The following is a 19,006-nucleotide window of genomic DNA, read 5'->3' as shown; positions in this document are numbered from 1 at the left end:
CACTAAATCCTGCTTCTCTGTGCTGTTGTGTAGCAGTGTGTACACCTGAGACTGTCACCTGTCTGTCTGTCCTGCACTCTCTCTCTGTTTCTTTCTCTCTGATTGTGGAATAAAAGTATGAACATGTGTTTATAAGTTACACTTGTGTTTGAATCCTGCAGCTTATCACACATTTGATTTCCATGTGTGACGACTGCAAGTGTCCAGAGTGAGGACAGACTGAGGGAGCCACTGCTGCACATCATCTGTGAGGCTTTGCAGCCCTGATGATCCACCAGGACAAACTCAGCAGTGTGTGAGGAAGAGGAGGAGGAAGAGCCAGCAGCAGCTGACAGATGGAGAGAATAGACAGACTGTTCCCTGTTTGTGAAGGACTGCTAGGAAAGTTTAACATCACTGTCTGTCCTGAATCAGTCTTATTAGGTAATGTTCAAATAATGTGATCATCCAGTGTTTTCAGTGTGGGAGAAAGTACTCAGGGCCTTCAAGTTACACACTATGAAAGGCAGCAACAAGTTTAATGTTCAGAAACCTAAAGTATGTATCAGCAGCAGAATGGAGCTAAAAATAAATGTTGGTTTCAGTTCTATGAAGCTTTGAGTATTTTGGATCAGTAGCTGCTGTGTTTGTTGCATCATATTGCTGTAATTGTTTATATGCTTTATATATTCTGAGGTAAGTTGATCTATAGTGTTACATCATATTCTATAAGGATGTTATGTGTTTGTAGACTTTCTGCCCAGTTTGACCCATTTAGCAGAAGTCAGCCTGTTTAAGGCTCTGATATCTATTCTGTGTGACTTAAAGCAGTTATGACATGGTCTGATTTTCTCCCCCAATAAAGGAATATTTCATATATCAGTCTACTCTTCATTCTATCAGACACAGTTATCACAGCTCGTACATTTGCTTTTTACACATATATGTAAGCATTGAGCCAAATGTAATAATGCCAACATATTAAACGAACAATATTTGTCTCTTATATATAATACATCTGTATATACACTGTCACAGATACTCGTCTTTGAGTGAAGATTTAAGGTGATAGGAAATATAAACAACTGCAACTTCTTTGCTGAAGCTCAGTGTTTGGTACAGAGTTCAAACTCACTGCTGTAATAACTAATCATGATTAATATAATAACTTTAATATTGGCCATATTATATTTACATTACCACAGTGAGATGACTTTAGTCTCATGACCAACATGAGCTAATTGTTATTTACTAGCTAATCTTAAATGACTGTTCAGTACAGAAATGAAGCCCAACAATCATGTTTTACAGTCCTGTGGTCTCAGCCTCAGATACTCATCAAATCACACACAGCTCGTGTAGAAACAAACAACCAAATGAACAAAATATGTTCTCCTTCATTTCTGTCAAACAAAGCTGTATGACACGTTTCCAGCGGTTGGTATCATGGTTGCTAGGCAACCTGGGCAGCGCGACGGGGGCTAGACCGCCCATTTCACAAGCCTCGCACTTCCGGCCTTAGCGGTCTTTGAGGACTTTAAGGCTGCAGACCCTGAATTGGGATACAGCCCATATGTGATAGACAACAAGAAATTCGCATGATCTGAGCATGCGCAGAATGATCCACAGCGCTCCTTTGATCCTTTGATCTTCTCGAACGATCACTGTCGTCATATTTTTTGTAACTATGTGGCAAAAAATATGACGTCACAGTGTCCATAGTCCTTAAATAGAAGAGCTCGTTTAACACAGTTTACTTTGGGGCATTTTCAGAAACAGGAACCTTTCAAAGAGCTAATACACTGTGCTGTCAATTTAAAAAAATGGCACAGGAAAGGTTAAATGATTTACTCCCTGCACCAAACATCGATGAGCAGTTTAACAGACTGAGTGGTGCAGTGGATACAGTAATGGGGACGTTAATTACAAGGGCTCAGATAGCGGACGATGGTCACCTTAATGAGAAAAGGAGAATTTGTGCTGAGCTGTGCGAGGCCAAAAGTAGGGTAGATAAACTCCTGCAGGAGAACGCACAGCTTAGAAAAGACAATGCGGAACTTAAGGAAACTGTGGAGACCCATACTTGGTGGCGTAAGGTAGGTTTGGGTCTTGCCACAGTGGCCATTGTTGTTCCTGCAGGTTGCTGGGCCATCTCAAAGCTTTTCGGCTGAGTGAATGTCCCGCTCTGTGGGGTCACGATTATTATCAGGGGTGCACATAAGTGGTCCGCATGCGCTGTCAAAATAAAAGATGCGCACCAGATAAGAATTTGCAACGCGTGTTTGCGTACATAAGATTTTCTGGAGGAGGTGAGCTGGCTTCAAACAAATGATGAACGCACAGAGATGTGGTGCAGAGTATGCCGTGGAAATTATTTGTTTGAAGCCAGCTCACCTCCTGCAACCACTTTTCTGAGAATCCTCCACATCTTGAGGAGATCTCACCTTATCTTCCTCATCTTGCGTGTTGCAACTTCTTATCTGGTGCGCATCTTTTATTTTGACAGCGCATGTGCACCTGCGGACCACTTATGTGCACCCCTGATAATAATCTTATCTTATAAAATTTTTATAAAACTTTATCTTATAAATACGCTGTGCTCTCCTTTATGTTTGATTTAATTTTGCCCCTCACCCCCCAACCAGTCATGGCAGAAGACCGCCCCTCCCTGAGCCTGGTTCTGCCAGAGGTTTCTTCCTGTTAAAAGGGAGTTTTTCCTCTCCACCGTTGCCAGAGTGCTTGCTCATAGGGGATCATTTGATTGTTGGGGCTGAATTTTTAGATTTCATTTAATTGGCTTGAACTGAAAAACCTAAAAATTCAGGTGAGGGCTTCACATAGTGGAGAGCACTACATTTGTTAACTGCACTTTTATTTGTAGATTTTGTAGTTCTTCCTACTACAAAAACTACAAATGAAAACAAGGCAGTTAGCAGCAAATAAATAAATAAAACACATTTAAAAAAATCTGCTACTGCTCTGTGTGTTTACTTCAGTGAACACTGTATGTTTTTGTGTTAGAAGATTATAGATTGTCCAAATATGTGAGAGTTTTTAAATCAGCACTGCATGAGATTAACTGTGACACAGACGGCTGTCGGCCTGGCGAGGGAGAGCTCCACTTCAGCCTCCAAACTGGAGCCAGTGTGTTACTCACAGAATCACACATTTACTCACATTTACTGACAGTGGATCGTCTGATTGTTCTGTGGGGTCTTTGCAGTATTCAGCCCCTTCAGGTGACTGTTGTTGTGACTGCAGGTAACATTTGGACAAAAGTCTTATGACTCCATTTTTAGGGTTTAATTCGGTTAAATATTTAACGAGTCAATTCGAGAATTCAAGACATATTTATCACTAAAATGATAGGTGAGAACAGACGGAGGGGGAGTACATGTTTGTTTCTTCTTTTTACATTTCAGAGAAAACTAACCGGTGTAAGATATAACAATAGACGTCACTCACACATCAGAGTCCTTTTACGTATTTTAATAATGGAAAATCTCTATTTTCATTGTTTGTTAAGTGCACACACTGCATGAGGTCACATGTTTATAAGCATTTTTGGTTTGTTCCACAGTTTTCAGGAACCTGTTCAGTGCATCCCAGATCATGTTCTGTTGCTCTCGAGTGTTCACACATAGAGTACATTCACATGCTTAACCTTGACCTTAACAATTAACAGCCTTGTCCCTGATGCTCAAATTTAAAAAAAGGAAGTTTCATCAATGATATGGTGAAAAAAATCTGAACTTTATCACCTTTTGATCTGAAAAGTTACTGGTAATATATAACCTAACTTCCCCACAAGCTGGTAAAGAAGTTGGACTCACTAGGAATAACCACAGCCCACTGCTGTTCACCCTGCTAACACATGACTGTGCTGCAGAGTACAGCTCAAATCACATCATCGAGCTTGCAGATGACACAACAGTCGGGGTCTCATCGCCAACAACGATGAGTCTGAGTGCAGAGAGGAGGTCCAACACCTGGTGGACTGGAGTGAGAACAACAACCTGTCTCTAAATGTTCAGAAGACTAAAGAGATGGTTGCTAACGTCAGGAAGAGCTCAACGGCCCACACCCCACTGCACATCAACGGGTCTGCTGCTGAGATGGTCAACAGTGTGAAGTTCCTGCTGTGCGCATATCAGCTGACTTCTCCTGGAACCTGAACACCAGCTGGGCATTTGTCAAAGCTGTGAGTGGGCGATAAGGCGTCTAGGAGAGGATCTCAAAACTAGATTATAGGTGGCAGACAGGTGTAAGTCAGCTCCTCTGTTCAAGGATGGTCGTTCACAGTGGACATAGACGCCTTCTTTCACTCACACCTTGTGTTGATCTCAATAACTCACACAATCAGGTGAGGCAAAGTCTCACAATAATTGTGGTAATCTTTACTGACTGTACATCACCTGCAGAAGCTTTTACATGGTATTTAATTTTAATCAAACGACAACAAACAAAATGTTCACCAACTAACTGACAGAAGCATGTTCTGACTCACATCAGTCCTAGCTGAGTTTTCAGATTAAAACACACTCTCGGGTCGGATAGTTAAAGGTTACTGCAGTGTCCTCTTGAGAAACTCAACCAGAAGGTGATGAGGGAAACCAAAATCCATCTGAATCACCACAAAGCCCTGCAGCAGAGAGTGAAGAGGCAGAAGCTGTGAGAATGCAGGAATACAACACATACAGAAAGAGAGAAACGAGAAGACTCACGTCCCGGGGAAGCACCTCAGGGTTAAAGAGATCAAACTGGTATAATCCCTGTTTGTCCAGAAGCCTGGTTAGCTCAACTCCCAGAACTGGAACAAACCACAAAAGCATCCTTTAGAGTGGAAATGACACACTAACTGTACAAAGGCTTATTTACACCATGGATCCCTGCTCTGGCTCTCTGACACAGATGTAACACCGGCTGTGAAGCTGGATTTAACCTTCTAGGACCTGCGTCCACATATGTGGACATCACACTTCGGGTTATTTAGACCAAAATACTCAATTTTGCTCTACAAGGGCCTGATATCCACTCACGAGGACATTATACTGCTACTGTTCTATCGAAAATTTAAACGAATATCCTCATAAGTGGCTCTGATTTTTCTTAGAAACAAAAACCAGGTAAAAAAAAAGAAAATCTGGTAATTCTTTGTTTTTACATTCATCGGGCCCCAATCAGCCCAAATAGCAAAGAGAAATTAAAAATGCATGTCGTGGAAGAGTTCAGGTCTTAGGAGGTTAAGGAAGAAGTGCTTCAAGTTTTTAGAAAGTGTCTAGCACCATCTTCTGTCAGTACACAAGGTTACGTCACCAGGTTGATTTCTGCTATTAGATTCATTTATGCCAGCTAACTAATGACAGAACCAAGAAGTACTTTGAAAAAATCACGCTCCACAATGTAGGCAACAGAAAATAGTTGTTTTGATCAAATTCTCCTTCACTGCACGTGTCCGACATGACAGACTGAAGCTTTCGTGACAATTAGAACTTAGATTGGAATAATATTGTTTCCTATTATATTAACATAGCAAAAGGTTCAGTTACCTTTTTACAAAAGTGGTGAGTAGAATTCGCTACTTTTTACTTTCTAACTTTGAGTATATTTCTGAGGCTGCACTGTTTTACTTTTACTGGAGTATAGAAGTTACTCAGTGCTTAAACTTTTTACTGGAGTATTTGTAACACAGAGATCTGTAATTTCGTAAAGAAAGTCTATACTTTTGTCAACGCTGATCCAGCTTCACTGACTGACCTGTTTTTGAGAGCGAAATGGTGTAAATGAGCCTTTATACATGTAGTGATTATGTTCACTTTGAAGAATCATTCAAGCTGAAGCACTGGATCAGCTGTTTGATGGTAAATCAACAAGTGCTTTCATAAGTGTCTGGCAGAGAGGCGTAGTGTAGTAATGATTAAACTCATGCAGTCTTATAGACTCTAGCAAAGCTTTATAATAATGTGAAAGGTTTGAGGACGGAGCTGAGGTGCTGTGTTTCTTACCAGACAGGACTTTGGGAGTTCCAACTTTCACCACAGCTTCCTTTAGGAACTCGAGTGCTTCATCATATAGCTAGAAAGAAAGGGAAAGGTTACCGATGAAATCTAACCAAAAAATGGAAATGTTCACTTTAACTGGGAATTAAATAATCTGAAGAAAGACTGAATTATTCACACTTAACAGTTCAGTAATAATGTACAATGTACAAATCTGTGCAGGTTGTCATACATCTAAAATAACACTTTAACGTGTGTAATGCTTTCAGGGTGAATTCATGAAAATGACTTTTTCAGCAGTGATTGAATTTTTTAAAGCATAAAGTTTGACGTGTTGTTTGACAGCAGCTCTATAAAGGATGTCAAAGGTACAAAATTAGCACAACCGCACCACAATATCGAAAATAAAGGAAATGGAGCAGGTTAAAAACACTTGTATTATTCTGACTGCCTACCTGCTGATCCTGTAACGGCAGCTCAGCTCTGAATACTGAGATCCTAAATGAAAGAGGATCACAATCACACACAGGCGTAGACGAACAGGACAAACTGACCAAAGTTACATCTGCAAATCAGTTTTATATCAGATATCAGAGTCTAACACTTACATCCTTACAGTTAGGTGAGAACAGTAAAAGTAGAAGTCAGACAGCACAGGTGAACCTTTGGAGTTCCTTTTAGATCTTTTCTCCAAGCAACAGACTAAGGCTACGTTCACACTGCAGGTCTTAATGCTCAATTCAGATTTTTTTGTCTGCTTGTTCACACTACAACTAAAATGCGACAGCAAACGCGCTCTAGTGTGAACGCTCAAAGCGCCGCATGCGCAAAAGAAGACGTCACACACAACGCGCTCTGTTTAGACCCAGAGCAACAGTATTGTTTGACTGATGGCCTTAATATAAAGACTTCGGACTTTACGTTTCCCAATTTTTGCTTGAAGTTATTTTGTTATTGACATAATAATGTAAATAACCTAATAATGATCCTTATTGCTGTTTTAGAGGAGCGGTGCTTCTAAGGATAGCTGCAGATTTCTGTCAGAATCTGCAGATTATACAGTACAAATAAAATGTTCACGTTTCTCCAACGTTGTCTTCCCAGCAGTTTCACCAGGCACCACAAGCCTGAATCCCTGATGCAAGGCAGGATGGATCCATGTGGTTTATGGCAAATTCTGACACTGACATCTGAATGTTGCAGGAGAAATGGAGGTTCCAGTCTTCTGTTGTCTAGTTTAGGTGAGCCTGTATGAACTGTCCCCTCAGTTTCCTGTTCTTAGCTGACAGGAAGGCATCCAGTGTGGTCTTCTGCTGCTGTAGCACATCTGCTTCAGGTTCAGAGAGGCTCTTCTGCACAGCTTGGTTGTAACAAGTGGTTAGAAGTTGTAACAACTGCTGCCACCCTGTCAGTTCAAAGCAGGCTCGCCATTCTCCTCTGACCTCTCATTATGCCCTTTTTTTGTTTTACTAAACCTTAACAATCCACTGAATTTTATGTGATCATTGTATGTTTTTATGTTCAGTCCTGATACATTCTTAAAGCTTTGAATACATTAACGGAGCTAGAACGTAAAGCATCAAAAAATGGAAAAAACTACCAAGATGAATGAGGAACAAAACACAAACCTAACCCAGGAATGGTGACTGCTGATGGGGGTGGCTTGTTGAGAGGTCAAACAAACTGGTACATGATGTACTTACAAAGTTTGGGGTTGATTCCAAGATCAATCTGAGAGTCAATCTCAAAGTCAACTGAATGTCCGAAGTTAACACTAAAGAAAAAGAAAAATACAAATGTTCTGGCGTTCTTTCCTTGCACCCTGAAAGCAAATACAAAGCACAATAAAGCAAACTGGCCATTTAAAAAATAAACGTGTACATTCAATCAAGCAAATTTACAGTCTCACATGTAATACAGCTGACACTATTCATTGCATAATGATTATACAATGACTATGATGCATTGCAATGTGGACATAAAGATACCTCTTTAGGTCGGTACTGGATGCAGTGAGGTAAACATCCGCTCCAACTACAGCACGAGTACTGACCGCCTGTGAGCTCTCTGGGATGGGAGAGGAGCCCACAGAAGCTCCACTGCTTGGAGAGAAAATTAGAGACGAAGTAGAAGTAGAAGAATGATAGATGCTTCACGTCAGACCATATGCCAAAAAAGGGCCTGTCTGCTGTCAGAAAAAACAGACCTGCTCAGTTTTCTGAAGAAAAAGTGCTAGGACTCATGTGTACCACAATGCACATAAATTTCTACTCTTTTGTTAACCTCTTATTTATTGCTCAGATTAATAAATTTGTTCATAACAGTGTCAAAAAACAAAAATGATAATTACAAAAATTACAAAAAATTGACCTTGTCCGTGAATAATATACATTCAACAAAATTAAACATTGACCTATTTCAAGTTTACTGAACCTAAAATGTAAGAATTGTTGTCAATGCTTCAAGATCCATTAATTTCTCCAAATATTCAGTGTGTTAGTTGTGTTTTAAACTTTAAGGGAAAAATGTCCACAAATGTAAACATCTGAAACCAGGTATGTAATTGATACAAATCAGAATAAAATTAAAAGACTGTTCTTATAAAAACAGAGAACTGATTTCAGAAACAAGAACAGGAGAAAAACCTTTAAAACCAGTGGCTAACTGCTACATTAGAATAAAGATGTCACACAGCCAGTGATGTGAGAGCTGAGACTTAACAACATTGTACAAGTCCATTTTTAACATGTCTCTCGCCACTCGTGGTCTGAAAGATCTGCAATAAGAGTGAGCACTCTTGGGTTCACAGACAGTTGCTTCTTGTTCTTCTTTGTTTCCACCTTTGTGCCCTTTTCTGGATTGATGTTGAAACAGCATCTGTTTAAGCACAAATTCAACTATCAATCTCTTCATAAACAATGTGCTACTCATAAGTATGATTTTTTTTTGTGTGTGTGTGTTTTTTTTTACCTCTGAAGAAACGCGAGTGTTGAGCAAAGGTCCACAGGATAGTGAATATTGAGGCAGTAGTAACTTCCAATCATCAAGCAGATGGCAGAAATGAAGGTGGGAATGTTGTCATTTACAACTTTACGGTCTACAGCTAGCATGAATCGGGTTGAAGAATAGCAAGAAGATCCTGCAAAGAACATAAATGAAAGAAATACTTAACTCATCATCGGTCATTATTTTACAAAAAAATTGACAAACATTTTTTTCTCAATTAAAGTAGTCGAAAACTGTAAATCACTAAAACAAATCCAAATAGCTTTACTTAAATGTAAAGAATAAGAAGTAAGATAACTGAATATCAACTTACCGCACACAATGATACATGGAGTTACTGGCAGGCTTTCCATTTGAATCTCGTGTCCCACACATGTTTGTTCAGCATGATGGAATAGATTCTCCTCTTTCTCATCAAAATAGGACAGGAGAAGAAGGACCATGTCCTTAACATCCTCTGAGCAGCCTTGCAACTGTCCTCTAAGTATTTGTAGTTTTGTGACAGCCTGCAAAACCCTTTTGCTCTTATCAGCACAAGTGTTTCGCATGAAGTCGAGCAGTCGTTTTCCCTTTTTCTCCAGACCGTTAAGGAAAGTCTCCTTCAGTGAAACCCCAGTGAGCTCGTAGAAATGGACTGCCATTCCAACCTCCTGGAACAAGAAAGGCCATTCCTCCAACAGGGTTTGCAGTTCTTCTCCATTGTTTATATCCTTGCGTTGAGAGTAGTAAGTACACTTCATGAGATTTTCCACCTCATCTTGGCTGACATTGGTCTGACAATGAAGCCTCTTCATTTTTAATTTTTTCTCCTTCTGACCTTCTGTCGTCTCAGTCACTGGCATGAATTTCATGTCCCACTTGATGCAACCATATGTGTCCTGAACAGCAGCCTTTTTTTCAGCTGGGACTTCATCTGTTAACGAATCATCTGAACACTCCTTGCGCTTCTTTATCCTGGGTGTTGAAGACCGCTTAACATTTTCTATTCTTGCTTGTAACTGCTTAACCAGTGAGTGATACCCTGTTCCCACCACATCGCCTTCTATGACATCTTGCAGTGACTGTGGATACTTGGCAATCAGTTTTTTGGCTACTTCAGTTGAAGCTTGCTTACTCGGAGATGCGCTTGCTTTCATCATTTCAGAAGCAACAATACGGATCATTTCTCTTCTCAACTTTGGTGCTGGCCTCTTCCCTCTCTCCAAACACTGCAGCAAAGCTTCTGGAAACTTATCCCATGGAATCTGGAAGCTGTCAACCCAGTCTAAAACAGCAAGGACTCGGCTAGGTGAAGGTGAGAGAGAGACTGAGGAGCTTGTTGGTGAGGTAGAAGAGGATAATGATGACTGGATGTGAATTTCAGTACTTTGTGCTGTGAAACAAACAAACAAACAAAAATAAATAAATGGGCAAAATGTATGATTGAAAGATACACAATAAAGGTAATTGAAATCTACTTACAGTTTTTTTCCCACGCAGCCACCAGTTTTCTTGCTTGAATCGGTCTAAGAACGGACATCAAATCACTCTCCTGGACGAAGTCAAAATCTTCAGTGGTTTCTACACCCAATGACTGCAGTGTCTCCACAACAATATCAAGAACTGAAGGTGCAAGGTCGGGCAAAACCTTTGTAATGGCATTACGTATGCTGCTTTGGTCCATATCACCCATTTCTGTATATGAGAACGTAAACAAAGCAATGAAAATATCAAAATATCAGGCTATGGAAGCAATCAGTCTGACAAAACACTATGTTTCAACGGTATTAATTGGCATCCATCCTTCATGTATGATGTCAATGGATAGAAATCAGCCAAGGCGTTGATGTTCAGACACAACATCTTTTCAGTGTCTTTCCTAACAGAGTTAGGAAGGAACTCTGTTATGTGGACTGATACTAGGAAATGAGCATTGTCATCTTTTATTAAAATGAGCACTACCTCACCAAACTCCAGTAAGTCAGTGTTGCCTGTGACAAGGAAATGTCCTTTCTTGTATGTTTTTCCCTTATACACCATTTCAACTGTGACCTTTGTGTTCTTCTCTGTAAATCCAAATGGTCTGACAGCATCTTGAATGGCTTTACTATATAGTGCTGGGTAAAACGGAGTGCCACCTTTAACTTGCAAGGCAGTCTGGCACATTGATCCTGCTGAAAGATACGCTTGCAATAACTGATGCCGTTCAGAAAGTGTAAGGCAGAGGTTTTTGAAGTTCTTCAAGTTTCGAGCACATCTTTTGAAATAGCTGTGCTTGCTTTCAAATCGGATTGTCCATAGTCTAATTAATGGCCTTTATTTCAGAATCAGTGCTGGGTAATGCCGCAAGTAGTGATGCTTTGGTTTCAAGTTACTTTCTGGGAATAGAACTTTCCTTGACTCCAAATATTCTTGAATAAGAATATCAAGATATGCAACCTGAGATACAGAAATTTTCTGAGCACAAACCAAGTCCACAATATCTTTCAGTTGAAGGAACAACTGCCACACATCATCTGTTTCATCTTCCACTCTGTCACCAATTAGGAGAGGCAACAGCCTTAAAAAGTTCCAGTTTTGTATTGCCTGTCCTGAGAGTTTAGCTGTTTGAGGACTAACCTCACATGGCTTTGAAGAGGCATCAGTGTCTGAGTATTTAAACTGTTTAATGCGCCGATTCAGAACAGAAACAACGCAACATCATATGACAAAATGCCCTCAAAAATGTCATGTCCTGAACAAGGTGGCAAACCTGGCTGACAGATGTGAAAATATTTTAAACAGTTGAAAACTGACTCAAACTTTACTCCTTCCACATATGGCATACCTTCAGTCTTGAGGCGTTCAACAGCAGAGTTGTATGCTTCTTTGGTGCGTTCTGCACCACACTGATTTGGGTCGCCACTCTGAAAATCAGATCGTGTCATTAGACAGTACCTACAGAAATGATGTGTACGACTAAAGTTTTCACAGAAGCCACCAATGCAATGTGAGCCCAAATTATCTCCAGCAATGCAAAACAAGGTTCCTTTGACTACAGTTTTATCTGATGTCACTATGCCATTTTCCTCAAGTTCCTTCAAATCTGTTAGTAATTCAGAGAACACATTTGCATGTCCAAACTCTCTGAAGTCTTTGTCTCGACATAATAACACAAGAAACATGTGGTCTGTGTCAGACCGAACATGAAGTGGCAAATTAGCAACAGACACATAAACAGCTAATACTTTATGTTTTGTCTTTGCAGAGCCTAAAGGATTAACAACTTCAAAGGCGTCTTGGTATAGCAGTAGTTTGAGACATGATGGATTTGCGTCAAAAAAAACTATTGCTTTTGAATATCCTACCATCACTAATGTCACACAGTACATCTGATGAAGAGTCAGCTGACTGCTCACCTGTTTAACAAACATTTCAAAGTCTCTCTTAGAGGTACATAGTATGCAAACTGATCAGTCCTATTCTCGCTTTGTCCTAAAAATTTTTTCTTGGGCTCCACATAGTTAAACATTTCTTTGAAGGACTGTACTCTGGAGTATGTTGTCCTCATTGGCCCTTTATGACATGCGGAAAACAGATTGGATCCCTTGACCACCTCACAGAGCTTGGCAATACTCTTGTCAGACAATGTTGTGTTAGTTTTTAGGAGTGTATTGAGGTTATCCTCAATACATTATGTGTATGTAGATTCCCTGGCACAGTATGTTAAGCCAACTGTCACAAACCTGGGGGTCAAAGTGGACTGTGATCTGAAGTTTGATAATCAAATTAAGGCAGTGGTAAAATCAAGCTTCTTTCACCTCAGGCAGCTGCAAAAATAAAGCCAATTCTTTCGCGGCAGCACTTTGAGACAGTGATCCAGGCCTTTGTTAGCACTCGGCTGGATTACTGTAATGGGCGTAAACTTGGAGGAGATCGTGCTTTTGCTGTAGCAGCTCCCAAACTGTGGAACGAGCTTCCTTTAGAGATTAGACAGGCCAGTTCTTTATCTGTTTTTAAGTCACTCTTGAAAACCCACCTCTTTACCCTGGCCTTTGACACCACGTGAGATGTTGGTTTTTTATTTTTTATTTTAGTTGTTTTCAGGTGATTCAATGCTGTTTTATCTTGTTTTTGTTTTAATATAGGGCTGTTTTAATTTTATGTTTTATGTGTTTTATTTATTTATTTTGCTGTTTTCTGTTATTCTATTGTTTTAACTTATTTTCTGTACAGCACTTTGTTCCTGTGCTGGGTATTTTAAAGTGCTTTATAAATAAAATTGGATTGGATTGGATATCCAATGTATATGACTGACCCAATTCATGTATGTTTTGTATTTCCTCTGCAATGGTCTGGATGGTAGAAGCAGGTAGCAGAAACTGTCCTTGCAATTTCAAGTAGAATAAACTTACATTTCTGAGGAAAAGATCTCTAAAATCTTCAGATAATTCAGAATCAACCTCTATTGGGACTGTCTCTGTGCCTGCTTCAGAGATGTCAGGTCCACAATTAAGTAATTCTGCTTCAACAGAAGCAGAAGTGGCAAAAGTATTGATAGTGAGGAACATGGAGGATCTGGACAAGTACAACTGACACTAATGTATCGAGGTAATATATAACTCTAATGACAATTAAATGATAAATACACCAACATCTCTAATTACACCAGGAAATGACATGGACACGTTGAAATCAATTCTCCAACAGAAAGTAATTGATCTAGATTGTGAATATAAGGAGCATAATATAATAGACCCAGAAATAGATTCTGAAAGTAATCTTCTTTCTTCTTTTGTTAAAAATTGTAATTATTTCACACAGGAACAATATGAAAAAAAAAAATCAACCTAGACGGGAAGCTCTCATTAATTCACTTTAACAGCAGAAGTATGTACTCTAATTTTGATTTCATTAAGGACTACTTGCAACAATTTTCTCGCCCCTTCAGTGTTATAGCCATCACTGAAACTTGGTTCAATGTCGATAAAGGAATAGATTTCTGTTTGAATGGATATGACTTAAAATACATGAATAGATTAAATAAGGCGGGCGGCGGGGTTGCTATACATGTTCATAACTCTATAAAATATAATGTTGTAACAACTATGTCTATGGCTATTGATGGAATTTGGAATGTTTGACTATTGAGATCATGAATGAAAAAAAGAGAAATGTTATAATAAGTTGCATATATCGGACACCCAGTTCGAGTATTGACACCTTTTATGAATGGATAGAAAAAATGTTTGCTTCGGTGAACCAAAAATTACTATTCATCTGTGGTGATTTTAATATTGATTTGCTAAACCCAACAAGGTTAAAAGCCATTGATGATTTTACTGACACGATGTACAGCTTATCACTATATCCAACAATAACAAAGCCAAGCAGAATGACATCACATAGCGCCACTATTATTGACAACATTTTTACTAATGTCATGGATTTTCAAATTAATAGTGGCCTGCTTGTCTGTGACATAACTGACCACTTACCAGTTTTTACTTTGTTTGACTGTGATTTAAAAAAAATAGATACCAAGATTACGATAGCAAAGCGAACAATAAATGAAGAAGCAATTCATGCCTTCAATTTCGATTTAGCACAACAAGATTGGAGTTCGGTGTATGAAGAGTCAGATGTGGACAAGGCTTATGACAATTTCCTAGATATATTCACTATGTTGTACAATAAACATTGTCCTGTAAACGAACACAAGACAAAGAAAAAAAAGATAAAAAGTCCTTGGCTCACAAAAGGAATTATCAATGCTTGCAAAAAGAAAAACAATCTGTATAAACAGTTCATCAAAGTAAAAACAAAAGAAGTGGAACAAAGATATAAAGCATATAGAAATAAATTGACTGATATTATAAGAACGAGTAAACAACTTTATTATAGAAGAAGATTATATGAAAATAAAAACAATATAAAAGGAACTTGGGATGTGTTAAATAACTTAATTAAACAAGGATTTTCTGGAACATCATATCCTGAATGTTTCATTGATGCAAATGGCGAAAATCACAACATGAGTAACATTGTCGATGGGTTCAATAAATTTTTTATAAATGTTGGCCCTGAACTAGCAGCGGACATCCCGTGTCAAAAAAAATGAAAATATCAGTAATATAAAATCAAATCCCTTTTCACTGTTCCTCTCAGCTACAAATGAGCAAGAAGTAATAAATATCACATTAAAATGTAAAAGTAAGTCTTCAATGGATTATCATGACATAAATATGTCTGTAGTTAAACAGGTTATTCTGAATATTGCTAGTCCCTTAACATATATCTGTAATTTATCATTTCAGTCCGGTTGTTTTCCAAAAAAAATGAAAATTGCGAAAGTAATACCACTATACAAAAGTAATGACAAACACAGTTTTACCAATTATAGGCCTATTTCTCTACTGCCTCAATTCTCAAAAATTTTAGAAAAACTTTTTAATTCAAGATTAGAAAAATTCCTTGAAAAACATCAGATAATAAATGTTGGTCAGTATGGTTTCAGAACGCAAAGAACCACTTCAATGGCGATAATTGAGGCAGTAGAAGAAATTACCAATGCACTGGATAAAAATAAATATGCAGTTGGTATTTTTGTTGATCTCAAAAAGGCCTTCGACACAATCAATCACTCAATTTTATTGGATAAATTGGAAAGATATGGTATTCGAGGGAAAGCTGGTAACTGGTTAAAAAGTTACCTAACGGGTCGGGAACAATATGTTAGCATAGGGCATTACCACTCAGAGAAACTTGGTATTACATGTGGTGTTCCCCAAGGGTCAGTGTTGGGACCAAAACTTTTCAATGTATACATAAATGATATTTTTGATGTTTCTCAAGTACTTAAACTCATACTGTTCGCAGATGACACCAACATATTTTTCAGTAGCGATGATTATACTGATCTTGTAATGACCGTAAACAGGGAGCTAAAATTAATTAAAAAAATGGATGGATATAAATAAATTATCATTAAATATAAATAAAAGTAAAGCAATGTTTTTCGGTAATTTAAAATATAATATAGAATTACCAATTATCATTGAAGGTGTACCAATTGATAATGTGAGTGAAAACAAATTTTTGGGAGTCGTAATTGATAACAAAATTTCATGGAAACCCCACATCAGACACATAAAAACCAAAATTTCCAGAAGCCTCGCAGTTTTGAACAAAGTGAAACCATACCTTGATAAAGATGCACTTCGTACTCTGTACTGTACCCTGGTTCTTCCATATCTTACATATTGTGTGGAAGTGTGGGGAAACACATATAAAAATACAACTAATCCATTAGTCACAGTACAGAAACGAGCACTGCGTATTATTCACAAGGCTGGTTATCTAGATCATACTCACAAACTCTTTCTTCAGGCAAAGTTACTTAAATTCCAGGATCTGGTTAATTACAATACATCCATAATCTTATATAAAGCCTTTAATAAATTTCTACCTGCAAATTTACAAACTATATTTGAAATTCGAGAAAGGGTTTATAATGTGAGAGGCTTCGGGGAATTCAAATTACCCAGAACTCGAACAACCCGTAAAGGTTTTTGTGTGTCTGTATGTGGTGTGAAAATCTGGAACAGTCTGAGTTTACAACTGAAACAATGCAAAAATATTCATAGATTTAAATTCCTCTACAAACAGTTGGTCTGGTCACAGTATACTCAATGATGGTTTTAGTGTGCTCTGTAATGTCTGTTCTGCTGGTATGGATTTCAAAAAAAAAAAAAAAAGTGTGTGCGTATGTATGTGCATATATGTACATGTGTGTGTAGATATATATGTATGTATGTATATGTATGTGTGTTTGTCACTATGTAATTATTATTGCCTGTTACCTGTGGTAACGCAATTTATAATTAATATATATTCTGTATTCAGTCATGAAGGTTCTATTTGTTGTTTGCGAGCTGCCGTTGAGATGCTTGCATGTGCCCGGGGCTGTTGATGGTTTGTTTGGTTGCAACGATGGGCGTAGCTGTGGGAAGCTTATTGTTTTTTGTTGATGAGTGAGTATAGGGGTGGGATTTAATAAGTTTTCTTCGTCCCACTCCTTTTCAGGTAATTTTTGTTTTTTGTTTTGTGCACTTTATGTTCAATATATGTATTTTTGTTGTGCCTGAAATGAACAAATAAATGAAATGAAAATGAATGAAATGAACAGTGGGACATGACTGAGGTGCACAATCCCTGTACCAATCACTGATGCCTCCATCTGCAAAGGTTTTATGTTTCCGTGACATGAGGGCGGTAAATGAAGATTTGACTGTGAAAACACGTGTGCACCCTCTTAGTGGACAAGTAACCTCACGTCCTTCCTCAATGTGGTCCTTGAAGTGAGCTATTAGAACTTTTAAGTCTGTAAACTGACATTCACACAATGCCACTGCGCATTTAAAAGTGCTAAGCGTAATCTTGTCGGTAACAGGAGTGGGAGAAATGTGCTTTCGATAAAAATGCGCCTTGAAAGCCCCATACCGGACAAATGTCTGCCTGCAGTCGGCTCCAAAACATTTAAATGTACATCGCGGCTCATTTCGATGAAGTTTGCAATGAAGTACATAACCCTTCAGTGTCCTCACGGACTTGCCACAAAAATCACAACGTGGCATTGTCTTTAGCTGTTTCTCGTCAATTAAACTGGTGTGTGTTTCGCAGTAAAGCTAGCTAAAATCTTAAACATGCTGCATTAGCACGAACTTTCCAGAAAACTAAATACGACTTAAGGCAAAGCCTGTGACTGAGGAATGCTTTCGACGCAACAAGAAAACTGGCCATGCGAACTATGGTTAAAGTTGAATTTCATGTTTAATGGTACACTTACAATGAAATAGAAAGTTGACAGTTCTGCGACGGTTGCTCTTGGCGCTCTCTTGCTGAGCTGAATCCAGTCTGGAAGGTTAGAAGTGGCGCTATCTTCTTCTTTGTTGGTTTGGTGGATTACACGCTTCCAAGTAGTATTGCTGCCCTCTGCCGTTGCAGTAACTCACAGTCAGACACAGCAATCTGTCTGAGACAACAATAATACCCTCCTCATCTGATTTTTTTTTTCAATAGGTATAACGGTTCAGTCACGTGATATTGTTTCCAAAATGTACATATAAATTTGACTTTTCAATACAGTGATTGTTAGAGCTTTTATAATGCATTCTTGCTCTTGACCTTACAAACTAAACCCATTATGTTAACATTATTTCATTATTTTTATGGTATTTCATTTTTATTCATTAAGTTTAGCAGGTGGTCTCAAACTCAAATACTTTTCAGTCACTTACTTTTTCTAAAACAAGGATCTTTATTTTGTTATTAATCTATTCCTTGCAGTTAAGCCCACCACTGACTTGATTCAACGTTAACAAGTTAATGCACTATGGACCATTATTATTACTATTGAAATGTACTGTATCTCTGTAAATGTAATTATAATTACATTTAATTATCTTTAAATTATACTCTAAAGAAGCAGTTGCCAAAGATTGAACAGTGGCAAATCCATGATTTAAATCTCCTGTTCCACCACATCCCAAAGGTGCCCTTGGTTTGGGATCTGGTGAATGTGGAGGCTGATGGAGTTTAGTGAACTCATTGTGATGTTTAAGAACTCAGTTTGACATGATCACAGTTTAGTGATATGGTGCAACATCCTGCTGAAAGTAGTCATCAGAAGATGGGTACACAGTGGTCATAAACAGATGGACATGAATGGTGGAAGAGAGGAGTAAGCAATGAACTATTAAGAAAAATTATGTTTGATGATCAAACCAAGTTAACTGATGTATTCCTGAGATTCTAAATCTGAATGTTGTTTTCTGAATTGTGTTAAAAAACACTCCATTGACTTATATCACAAAAATATATAAAATACCTATACTACATCAAATGGTGTGAATGTTCTCATCAACAATATATACATATAATTTATATATGTTTATATATAAATATATGCAGTGGCCCCTAGAGACAAAACACGTACAAACTCCAAAACACATTTCTAGCATGAACTGAACTTCCAAAACAGAGCTACCTAGATCACTTAAATT

The 19,006-nt window shown here is 38.2% G+C and overlaps 1 protein-coding gene and 1 long non-coding RNA gene across 2 annotated transcripts; both read right to left on the bottom strand.

Annotated features, from left to right (window-relative positions):
* Positions 1–4,364: 4,364 nt before the first annotated feature.
* LOC146384596 (uncharacterized) lies at positions 4,365–7,007 on the bottom strand. Its single transcript, XR_014800894.1, has 4 exons — positions 6,434–7,007; positions 5,985–6,054; positions 4,704–4,789; positions 4,365–4,621 (listed from the first exon to the last, which is right to left on the bottom strand). It is a non-coding gene; the product is annotated as an uncharacterized LOC146384596 (long non-coding RNA).
* A 1,273-nt stretch (positions 7,008–8,280) lies between these two features.
* Positions 8,281–9,793, bottom strand: LOC146384595 (uncharacterized). Its single transcript, XM_084936580.1, has 3 exons — positions 9,298–9,793; positions 8,949–9,117; positions 8,281–8,855 (listed from the first exon to the last, which is right to left on the bottom strand). The coding sequence occupies exons 1-3, from the start codon at positions 9,776–9,778 to the stop codon at positions 8,720–8,722; spliced, it is 786 nt and encodes a 261-aa protein (XP_084792706.1). The 5' UTR covers positions 9,779–9,793; the 3' UTR covers positions 8,281–8,719.
* Positions 9,794–19,006: the final 9,213 nt, after the last annotated feature.

This window comes from Perissodus microlepis, chromosome 7 (assembly GCF_051167445.1).
Source record: "Perissodus microlepis isolate ML-2025 ecotype Zambia chromosome 7, ASM5116744v1, whole genome shotgun sequence".
Lineage (NCBI taxonomy): Eukaryota > Metazoa > Chordata > Actinopteri > Cichliformes > Cichlidae > Perissodus > Perissodus microlepis.
The sequence above is the reverse complement of the archived record's forward strand: the minus strand, read 5'-3'. Positions and strand labels throughout refer to the sequence as shown.

Bases quoted from the DNA above. Each gene is read 5' to 3' on its own strand.
- LOC146384595 (XM_084936580.1), bottom strand. From the start codon at position 9,778: ATGAAGAGGCTTCATTGTCAGACCAATGTCAGCCAAGATGAGGTGGAA. The intron at 9,118-9,297 runs GTAAGTTGATAT...TGTTCTTTGCAG, and splicing joins TCCATGTATCATTGTGTGCG to GATCTTCTTGCTATTCTTCA. The intron at 8,856-8,948 runs GTAAAAAAAAAC...GTGCTTAAACAG, and splicing joins ACACTCGCGTTTCTTCAGAG to ATGCTGTTTCAACATCAATC.